Source organism: Carassius auratus, chromosome 8 (assembly GCF_003368295.1).
Source record: "Carassius auratus strain Wakin chromosome 8, ASM336829v1, whole genome shotgun sequence".
NCBI classification, from domain to species: Eukaryota; Metazoa; Chordata; class Actinopteri; order Cypriniformes; family Cyprinidae; genus Carassius; species Carassius auratus.
Window position 1 is genome coordinate 22,996,141 of NC_039250.1, and position 11,990 is coordinate 23,008,130.

General features: G+C 35.2%; 1 protein-coding gene across 1 annotated transcript in view; it reads left to right on the top strand.

The window, feature by feature from the left end:
• LOC113107693 (ciliogenesis and planar polarity effector 1-like) overlaps positions 1-11,990 on the top strand; it is a 42,935-nt gene that overhangs the window by 6,481 nt on the left and 24,464 nt on the right. The window contains 15 exon segments of the mRNA XM_026270366.1: positions 631-1,271; positions 2,116-2,228; positions 2,231-2,296; positions 2,381-2,461; positions 2,534-2,698; positions 3,487-3,630; positions 4,206-4,434; positions 4,523-4,638; positions 5,366-5,583; positions 6,200-6,364; positions 8,068-8,197; positions 8,289-8,398; positions 8,470-8,607; positions 10,922-11,048; positions 11,165-11,486. Of these exon segments, the coding sequence (XP_026126151.1) occupies positions 631-1,271; positions 2,116-2,228; positions 2,231-2,296; positions 2,381-2,461; positions 2,534-2,698; positions 3,487-3,630; positions 4,206-4,434; positions 4,523-4,638; positions 5,366-5,583; positions 6,200-6,364; positions 8,068-8,197; positions 8,289-8,398; positions 8,470-8,607; positions 10,922-11,048; positions 11,165-11,486 (2,765 nt within the window).

Genomic DNA, 11,990 nt, shown 5'->3' on the forward strand with positions numbered 1-11,990 from the left:
TCTAAATATATAATTCCTTCAATGACAGACAAAATAGCATTTCTGTACTTTTTAACGCATATAATTGTTTTATTTTTTACAAATACACGCTGTTTTTGCAATAACACAATAGCATAAATAAATAATTTTTTATTTACATTTTTATTTTATTTTACTTTATAATTATATTAATTATACAAAGTTTATATCTAATTTTAATGTTTTGCTTTTATATTTTTTGAAGAACTACTTTGTATATATATTTTTAAGTTATATAATAAATAAAAAGAGTGTTAAAGGCCTTTTTTGCTTTTGTTAACTGTATAATAAAATAAAATAAAAAACAAATAGATATAATGCAAAAAAATGTTTTTTTTTTTGTTGAGAAAATAAGCAGTTTATAAAGGAATAGAGTGCAAGTCTAAAAGTGGAATTAGAATAGAGAATAACAATATATGTTACATTACAATACATAACTGAATTCAATGATGAACTGCCTTTAACTATCATTTTGCATTATTGACACACTGTTTTCCTAATGAATGTTGTTCAGTGCTTTGACGCAATGTATTTTGTTTAAAGCGCTGTATAAATAAAGGTGATTGATATGTACAATATGGTCTTTTTGTAAAGCAAATGGTGTCTCTTTAGGATGATGAAGACCGTGATTCTGATGAAGGTCTGTACATCTGTTCACGCACTGAAGACGGAGGCCAGCTGGAGTTTGCGTCTATGTTTGACACTCTTCACGCTCCGTCGTCCTCGGGTCTTCAGGGCGATCTGGACCGGGTTCACCGGAGCCTCACGAGAGCCTGGGCTCTGGGCGTTTCTCTGGGCGGCTCGGTCCAGCAGAGAGAGCGTCTCCTCAGGTTCACCGTCCTCTGTGTGGCTCGTCTCGTGAGACTCCTCCAGCTCAGGAAGAGCAGGGGCACGTGGGTCACTCTCGCCCTTCACACCCTCGGGACGCTGCTGTCGTTTCTCCCGTGGGACGCCGAGCGCACCGCAGGACGAAGCTGTCTGGGCATCGCTGTAGAGCTCACTAGATGCTTCGTGGACATGTTTCTCCCGCTTTCCTCCTCCGATTTAACACTGTCCTCTCAGAACTTCAGCGCAGCGCTCGTCGTCCTCCAGCGAGCGTCTCGGTGTGTGGATCAGACCTACAGCCTCCCGCCGAGAGCAGTGCATCATGGGAAGGAAGGCCAGCTGACATATTCCTCGGACATGTTTTCTGTCCCACTGTTGCAAGACGATGCTGATGCCGAGACAGGAACACAAACAGCACCTTCTCATAGGTACTTTTTGGTTTATTTGAGTAGTAAGTAGTGCTTTCTTAAAGTCATCACTGTTTCTGCTCAAGGTTGGCACCACTCACTAAATTATTAGTTAATTATGTGTTATTTTATGTTATTCTTCTTTTTTGTATTGTTTATTTGATCTGATTTGAATTAATTCTTTAGTAAATTAATTTTAAATATTTGATCTGTTTCCATTAATTAATTTGTATCTAATATTGTATTTATTTCCATTAAGTTGTTTTCAGTTAATAATTATTTTAATGATTTTTTTCAATTAATTGATTAATTTAAATGTATCATTTATTCTGTTATTTTATTTATTCCCTTTTTTTATAACATTAAAAACATAATTAAAGTTTTAATTAATTTCCAGTTTTTTATTAAATAAATGTATTAATTGTAAATAAGTTATTTATTTATTTCAATTAATTGATTAATTTAAATGTATCATTCTGTTATTATTTTATTTATTCCCATTTATTTATTATTTTAATTACATTAAAACAATGAATGTTTTATTAATTTCCAGTTTTTTTATTAATTAAATAATTCATATTTAGTTAATTTAAATGTATAATTTATTCTGTTATTATTTTATTTATTCACATTTATCTATTATTTTAATTACATTAAAAATACTATGAAAGTTTTATTATTCATTTCCATTTTTTAAATTAATTCAATAATTAATATTTATTTATTTTAATTTAATTATGTATTTATTTAAAATATGTTTTTATTAGTATTTATTTATTTAGATTTTTTTGTACATTTATTTTAAATGCGAGAAGGCACTTTCTGCACGGCCTGACGTCTTTTGCGTGTTGTTTTTCTTTCTCAGGTTGGTGGTGATCTGGCGTGAGGTGTACAAAAGGGCTTTGGGGTTCCTGGAGGAACTACATCACCGCAGAGGCGTAAAAAATGAGCTGGAGAAGATGTCAGTTATCATTCCTCAATCCAGCGAGCTTTACAGTCCGCCGGAGACCGTCTCGAGGAGAAACACACACTGCGGAGTTTCAGCGGTGAGCCAGAGCAACCAAAACACAAGCTTCTTTTATTCCCATGATACTTTGATGATGTGTTGCTGCTGTTGTGTCCATCCTCAGGTGAGCAGCACTTTATTTTAGGAGAATATACAGAGAGCGTTCAGGTTTGGAGGACTCAGCTGAGGGCAGAGAGACAGAGAGGTCAGTCTGTTTTCAGTCAAACGCTCCGGTTGATTGACAGGTGTCACTCACTTCATCCGTCCCGTCTCACAGTGGGTCCGATGACGTGTTTCCTGGAGACTCGCTGCGGTCTGGCTCTTCTCTACACGCTGCTCTTCCAGTATCGACTGCGAGAGGCTCAGGGTCTGTGTGACCGTCTGGCTCGTCAGTTACACACACCGACAGGACGACAGGAAGAGGAAACGCAAGGAGAGCCTGGTAGGAAGTCACTTAACAGCATTTCAGAACGGACCAGTATCAGTCAGATTGACTCTAATGCTGCATCTGAAAACTATTCATTGCTACAGCTAAATTTGATTTAGTTTTAGTCATAGTCTTTGGTTATATTTTAGTCAACTGGACTGTTTTAGTCCTAGTCGAAAGCCTAGCCCTAGTCCAAATTTTCCCGGGAAAACATCTGGTGATGTCAACGATTTGAACAATGTAGAAACAGATTAGAACATGTCTTAATCTCAAAATTAAATAAAACCAGAGTCAAAATTACAGATTTTTCTTTCATGCCAAAAATCATGAGGATATTAAGTAAAGATCATGTTCCATGAAGATATTTTTGTACATTTCCTACCGTGAATATATCAAAACTTCATTTTTGATTAGTAATATGCATCGCTAAGAACTTCATTTGAGCAACTTTAAAACAATATTTAGGTTTTTTTGCATCCTCAGATTCCAGATTTGTAAATATTGTTCTATCATAACAAACCATACATCACTGCAAAGATGATTTATTCAGCTTTCAGATCATGCATAAATCTCAATTTCGACTGATTTTTGTGCTCAGGGGTGAATAGAAAGATGAATAGAAAGTTCATAAGAACAGCATTTATTGAAATCTAAATGTTTGTGACATTATACCTCTTGATTTATTGAATGCATCCTTGCTGAATAAATCTACTCTTTATTAAGCGTGATCCCACACTTTGAGCAGCGGTGTATTTGTAGATGTGTTTGTGCTGAGGTCAGTAAGGTCATCTTTCTCTCTGTAGATGAGGGTCTGGTGGGGCGTGAAGCGGCCTGTGCTGTGGTTCAGTCTCTGGGCAGGTTTATGGCGGCGTACTTCACCAACCGTCCGCTCTTCATCCTCCCGCCACACAACGTCGACGTGCTGCCGCCTCTTCACTTACCACACGGTGAGTCCACCACCAACAACATGAATGTGCACGGTCCGAACATTTCTGAATGCATGGAGAGTAGAGAATAGAGTCCGAGCACACCGCATGAAACACTGTATCCCATAATGCAGTGCATCCTCTGAAAGCTGAATAAATGATCTCTCCAGTGATGTGTGGTTTGTGAGGAGAAGACAGTATTTGTCTGAGATACAACTATTTGAAAATCTGGAATCTGAGGGAGACAAAAAAATCTAAATATTGAGAAAATCATCTTTAAAGTTGTTCAGATGAAGATCTTAGCAATGCATATTACTAATCAAACATGAAGTTTTTATATATTTACAGTAGGAGAATTACTAAATATCTTCATGAACATGATCTTTACGTAATATCCCAATGATTTTTGGCAGTAAAGAGAAATGTATTATTTTGACTCTCTTGCTGGCTATTGCTACAAATACACCCCAGAGACTTGTGCAGGGTCACAATGATGATGCTAGTATAGCTTTCTGAACACAGCTTGAGTCTCATATGTCTAATAAGGCAGTGTATGGTTGATTAGCTGATGTAATGACTTGTTTTGTCTCTCACAGATGCTAGTGGACGTGTGGTGGAGTTGTGTCAGACTGCTGTATCGCAGGCGGTGCGCTCCGAGCAGCTCTCGGCTCTGTGGACGGTGGATTACGCTCTGGAGCTGCTCCTGCTGGGAGGATTGATGCCCGAGGCCTCGTGGATGGCCCTGCGGCTGGGAGACTGGAAGATGGCAGCCGCTCTCGGCTTGGCCTACAGCAACTACTGCACGGGACACTTCCACATCAGCAGGTCTGTAGTCAGCATGAGGGTCTGGGTCACTCTCCATTCACATGCTGCAGTGATTGTTTCATGTTTCTGGCTTTTCCCGGTCCTCCAGCCTGCGCTGGAGAGAGCTGCACCTTCCCACCGAGCTGAAGCCTGCCGTGATATTCCAGGATCAGCTGGAGATGTTACTGGACCGAATGACTGGCTCTGAAGCACATGCTAACACAGGTGAAAATGCAGTATTTATAATCAGGGTAAATCATGAGATCTAGACCTTTTAATTAACCGTGCAACAAAATTAAAACAGTTTTGATTTAATTAATGTTGCACAGTTTATTAACAAAACTTGAGTACGGTTATTAATTATCACATTATAGTTTTATAATCTTCCTTGTTTGGTGGTGTTAGATTGTATCCTTAGCTGAAATGTCTGTAAAAAACGCTTCCTGAAAATAATTTTTGAAATCTCTCACACTTAATTTAATTTAATTTAATTTAATTTAACTTGATATAATATAATATAATATAATATAATTTAGTTTGATATAATATAATTTTATATAATATATAAAATGTAATAAAATATAATAATTATATTATAGGTTGTTACTGTTATCTAAAATAAGTATATAAATTAAATTAAATTGTTACAAAAATATTTAATCAAAATAAATATAAGATACAATTCAGCTTTGCATGTATGTGTGTGTGTATATATATATATATATATATATATATATATATATATATATATATATATATATATATATATATATATATTTATAAACTAATTAAAATGACAAAGCACATAAAATAAAATAAAAATACTGAAGATGTAAAAATAAAAGCTATTTCAAAATATGAATTAATAGTATGTGAATAATAGTAAAATGAGACTGTAAATGGAATCTAATCCGTCTACAGCTGATATGCTGTTGGTTTGTTGCTCCTTTAGGCGCAGTGTGTGTTGAGGACATGGATCTGGTTCAGGACTCTGTGCAGGAGATCCTGAAGGCGTCTGTCATGGCGGAGGTGGACGTCATCTCTCATCCTCTAACACGACTTCTGGACGCAGCCAAAGAGAGAGCGATGTCACTTCCTGCTCTGGTTCCTCCTGCGTTCTACCTTCCTGCTCCTCCGCTGTACTGTCCACAGCCTTCACCGAACACACAGGTGGAGCACACACAAGCATGAACCCTTTATCACAAAAGTCGAAAACCACCTCAAGCGAGCGTTAAAAACTTTTTGCAAATTTAAGAATTAAAAATGTGGCATTTCCATCACTCGTTAATGACGCGATACTTCAAAATCAGCATAAAAGAGGGTGATGGAATAGACCTTTCACAATAACCAATATATCGACTTTTATATTTACTTCAAAATTAAAGTCACCATGTTTTCACATTCCACTTGCGCTTGTTTCTTTTGCAGTTTCTTGTTACTTTGCACTTTGTTAGAAAATGTTAATTTGCTTTTTATTCACGTTTTTAAAGGTGTCTGATATTTCAAAACGTAATTTGCGTGATCTAAATATTCTTTAAAAATTAAAAGTTTGTTGACATTTGGAAGTGTGTAGGCCTTGCATTATTATGATGTTACATTGATTCTATATTCAGTGGTATAAAATGGTCTTTAAAATGACAATAATAGTGCTTTTCGTGAATATTTCTGGGGCAGTATATCGCACAACAAAAAGCTGTTATTGTGACAGGCTTAGATTGAAACATAGACCGTCACATCTGTCTCTGTCGCATGGATCTCATCTTCAGCTGTGTGTCCATGTCCTCAGGACTCTGTGAGAGATGCAGCTCTGGTTCTGGAGAGGGAGTCTCGCTGCCAGGTTTCTGGGTTGGTTCAGAAGGTTCTGATGCTCTTCAGAGCGGCACACAGCTCTCGGCCCGCGGCGCAGTGGTACATCAGCAGCCTGCAGCGCTGCAGACACCTACAGCACAAGGTGTCTAACAAACTAACCATCATATTAACAGTTAATTGGAAATATGCTGTTACATAATGTGTTTCCCATGTGTCCAATTCACAATTACTTCCTTAATTACCCAGCAGTTACTTAGACATTTAACGTTAAATTGTTTATCTAACCAGGTTAAATGTAAATGTAACTTACTAACTAGTTTTGTTAGCAGTTACTTTGTCATTTACAATTATAATGTTTATCTAACCAGGTTAAATGTAAAAGTAACTTTCTAACTAGTTTTGTTAGCAGTTACTTAGTCATTTACAATTATATTGTTTATCTAACCAGGTTAAATGTAAAAGTAACTTACTAACTAGTTTTGTTAGCAGTTACTTTGTCATTTACAATTATAATGTTTATCTAACCAGGTTAAATGTAAAAGTAACTTACTAACTAGTTTTGTTAGCAGTTACTTGGTCATTTACAATTATAATGTTTATCTAACCATGTTAAATGTAAATGTTACTTACTAACTAGTTTTGTTAGCAGTTACTTTGTCATTTACAATTATAATGTTTATCTAACCAGGTTAAATGTAAAAGTAACTTACTAACTAGTTTTGTTAGCAGTTACTTTGTCATTTACAATTATAATGTTTATCTAACCATGTTAAATGTAAAGGTTACTTACTAACTAGCTTTGTTAGCAGTTACTTAGTTATTTACAATTATAATGTTTATCTAACCATGTTAAATGTAAAGGTTACTTACTAACTAGTTTTGTTAGCAGTTACTTAGTAATTTACCATTATAATGTTTATCTAACCATGTTAAATGTAAAGGTTACTTACTAACTAGTTTTGTTAGCAGTTACTTGGTCATTTACCAATATAATGTTTATCTAACCATGTTAAATGTAAAAGTAACTTACTAACTAGCTTTGTTAGCAGTTATCTGATCATTTAATGTTATAATGTTTATCTAACCATGTTAAAAGTAAAGGTTACTTACTAACTAGCTATATTAGCAGTTACTTGGTTATTTACCATTATAATGTTTATCTAACCAGGTTAAATGTAAAGGTAACTTACTAACTAGTTTTGTTAGAAGTTACTTTGTCATTTACCATTATAATGTTTATCTAACCAGGTTAAATGTTTGAGTTTTTACTTTGGGTGGTAGTAACCTTTATCTAACCAGGTTAAATATAAAGGTTATTTACTAACTAACTAACTAACCAACCAATCAGCTATCAAATCAACATAGTATTTGTTTTTTTAACAAGTGCTATTGTAATGTCTAAGAGTTATTTGTGAGTTAGTAAGTACTGTTTGAATTTGGTACTTGTTAGTACTAGTTTGTTTGTTGTTCTAAGAATCTTACTGATGCTCTCTGTTGGTAAATCCAGAAGAAAGAGTCCAAACAGTTAATATAACATTTATTTATTCAGGCTAAAATAACGGTTACTAACTATCATGTTAGCAGTTACTTGGACTTTTATAATGTCTTAGTATTGTTTTGGAGTTAGTACACGTTAGTAAACAACCTGGTTGAATATAAAGGTTACTAATTAAATAAACAACTCACCAGCTAACTAACTAACTAAATTTTTTACTTCTTTTTTTTTTATCTTTGTTTTGGAAAAGTACCATTGGAATGTCTTAGTATTTTTATTTGGATATAGTACTAGTTAGTAGTAAATTGGATATCGTTTTAAGAATCACATCTGATATTTTCTGTTGGTAGATCTGGAAGAAAGCGTCTGAACCCAAAGCCGAATTGGTTCCTGATGGACTGAAGAAATTTTCCACCCATCGTGGGTTCTTCCAATCAGGGCCCAGCAAAGACATGGATAGGGTCACTACGCAAATCATAAGTATGCTGACTCTATTTAGCTGTCAGAACTTTTAGTTAATGGTGTCTATGTGAAGCTCAGTGTATTTATATGATTTTCTGACTTCGTTCAGTATGTTTCCGTGAGTTGTGTGCACTTTGCTGGATGCTCCATGTGAGGGACCAGCTCAGCGTTTCCTGTAGAAAGTACCAGGCTGCAAGGCAACAGGAGAAAGACACTGCGGTGCGTTTAAAGAATGATTGTATGAGTATCTCTGAGATGCCAGGTGTGTCAATCCATTTTTTGTCTCTCAGGTCAGTGTGTCAGATCTGTGTGTTGAGGCTCTGTGCTGGGCGCGCCGCCTCCTGCCGTTCTGCCATTTCCTGAACGCAGAGGAAGCCCTGCAGGACTTAGTGCTCAGCCTTGTGTCTGAACTGCCGCCCAGTCGTGTGGTAATATATATCACAGTGTTTCTCACACATTAATTTACTTACGCCACAATATCCACATTGACCTCTACAAATATCCACCGTCTCCTGTCATCAGCTCACACATCTCACACACACGAGCCTGATATTAGCACTATATTTAGCAATATATTTATCACCCCCTTGCTCTTGATGCATGGTTTTTCTATCTGGAGCATCGGAGAGAGTATATGATGCCCTCAGTTGTACTCATTGTGAAAAAATGTATCTAAAAATCATACAGTCATTGTTTGAAAGGGATCAAGTACACAAAAAATGCAGGAAAACCAAAGAATTAGTGGGAGCTGAAGGATTTTTCTGGAGAACAGCAGACAGTTTAACTGTTCAGGACAAACAAGGGACTCATTAACAACTATCACAAAAAAAAAAAGACAAAAACTAAAAACACAGCTGTGGATTATTCTGCTAACAACACAGTATTAAGAATCTTTTGAACGTGGTCATTTTTTATAAATTCAACTATTATGTCAACTAACTATTTACTATATGTAAACTTGAAATATCTTATTCAGGTTAGTAATAATTAAATAAACAATAACATGCATTTCGTATGATCCCTCTTATTTTGGTAAAATAATGAAAATTTAGCAGAATCTAAAAAGGGGGATGTAAACTTTTGAAGTCAACTGTAAAAATGCATATATGAGAGTAAGTAAACCCAGGATAGATTTATAAAGCAAAACATGGCATTGCTTTAACCATGGATGGACAAAGCAGATCATCCTACCCGAGCATACAACACACAATGATGAGTGAGGGTTTTAAGGTTTCTTATAAACCTCAGTGCAACATGATAAACTCATTGGCATTAATATGTGACGTTATCTGCTGCCATAATCTCACAAAATCCTTTGAGAAACACTGCATCACTAACTACTAAACTTACACTCATTTAGCATACTTATAGTTTGTACTGTACCGACTTCTTTAAACTTAAAAAAAAAAAAGTTAACTAACATACTGTTGTAATGTTTTAGAATTCTTTCGGAGTTGTTTTTAACCTTTATTTCACCAGGTTAAATAAAAGTTACCAACTAACTAACTATAACATGTTAGTAGTTGTTGGACATGTACTGTTGTCATGTCTTTGTGTTCTGTGGGAGTTAGTTGTGGTCCTTTATTTAACCATGTTAAAAATAAAGGTTACTAACTGACAAACTAACTAACTAGCAAACTGACATACATGTTAGTAGTGTTTTGGATGAGTGCTATTGTGAAGTCTTAGCATTCTATGTGAGTTTGTTACTCATCTTTATTTTTAACTTGGTAAATTAAAATAAACAACCAACAAACAAACTAACTAATGTACGATTTTACTGTTTTAGTATTGTTTGGTAATTTGTTGGTCATCTTCATTTAACAAGGTTAAAATAAAGGTTACTAATTAACTAACAAGTATTTTGGCCAAGTATCATTGTAACGTCTTAGAGTTCTTGAGTAATCTTTATTTAACCTGGCAAAAATGAAGGTTACTAACAAACTAAATAACTAACTAACTAACTAACTAACTAACTAACTAACTAACAACTAACATGTTAGTAGTTCTTTGCTAATTTCTGTTTTAACATCTTAAAAATTTTTGCGAGTAATGTTTATTTTTTTACCTTGTAATTTAAGTTTACTAATTAACTAACCTGGTTAATCAGGTAAAAAATAAAGGTTACTAACTAACTAACAACTAACTAACATGTTAGTAGTTTTTTGCTAATTACTATTGTAACATCTTACAATTATTTGCAAGTAATGTTTTTTTTTTTTTTACCTTGTAATTTAAGTTTACTAATTAACTAACCTGGTTAATCAGGTAAAAAAAATAAAGGTTACTAACTAACTAACTAACATGTTAGTAGATTTTTTCTTATTACTGTTACATCTTACAATTCTTTTTTTACCTTGTAATTTCAGGTAACTAATTAACTAACCTGGTTAATCAGGTAAAAAAATAAGCTTACTATGTATCATGTTACCATTATCATGTCATCATGATCAGATTAAAAACAAAGGTAACTACCTAACTAACTAACAAAGATATTACTAGAATTTTTTTTTACATATTTTTAGGAGTTAGCAAGTAATCTTTATTTTAACCTGGTTAATTAAAGTTGACCAACTAATTAACTTGTAAACAATAATAAGGCATTATGACGGTCCAAAAAACAATTGTATAAATATCAGTCTAATCTAAATAATCGTCCATCAGTGTAGCATTACAGTACATCTTTGTAGCACCTCACCGGTTCAGCTATTTCTAAGTTTTTGTTTCATTTCCTGTGTTTAGACGGCAGAAACTCTAGCGAAAGTGTTTCCTGACGAGACGGAGTCTGTTCGCGTGCCGCTGCGGGATAAGTACACGTCGCTGGTGCAGAGACTGAGACCCGTGATAGTGCCAGACACCTTGACACCAGGTTACCAGAGCTGCTTTAAGGAATAATTCACCCAGAACGATGGCTCTTTCCTTTGTTCGGAAAGCAGAGCATCTGGTCAGTCTTCAGCCCCTAACCAGATGTGCTCGTGTTCACAGATTTGCCACCAGGAAGCATTAGGGAAGATGAGGGTGGCGATACCATGATGATTCTGATCCAGGATCAGCTGAGGAAGCGACGCCGGGAGCTTCGGCGTCTGGCAAAGTACCTGGGTGCACCGGAACCGTACCTGTGGGAGAGAGAAGAGGAGGAGGACAGAGGAGGTGCTGCCTCCATACTGAAGCACCTCTCTCTCGGGACTAGTTTGAGTGACAGCACGCTGACGGACTGTGGGCGCCCCCTAGTGTACAGTGAAGGAGACACGGCCGAGACGCTGTCTGAGCCTCTTTCCCCAGAGCTGCAGACCAAATCTGCACACAGGTAACTTTGCTAATGTACTGCATACTGTATATTTTTTTGTATAAATATTTTGTGAAACAGTATGCATGTGTTGTATACTGCAAATGTAGTTTGTCATCCACACTGTAAAGATTTATTTTTTTATGCTAGACGAAGTTTATTGAAGTTTATTTTACAAGAATTGCAATTTCTTTGCAATTATTTATGACAGTTTCTGAGCGAAAATTGTTTCAAAGAGAAATTTGTACTTTTTGGGAGTTAGTTAGTAACATTTATTTAACCAGGTTAAAAACACATGTACCATTGCAATGTTTTAGTTTTTGTTAGAGAGTTAGTAATTATCCATTATTTAACCAGGTTAAAATAAAGGTTACGAACTAACTTTTTAGTAGTTTTTTGGATGTGTACCATTGTTATATTTTACAATTCTTTGGTAGTTAGTTAGTAACATTTAAGTAGGTTAAAATAAAGGTTACCAACTAACTGACTGACCAACTAACTCACTGACCAACTAACTAGCTAACT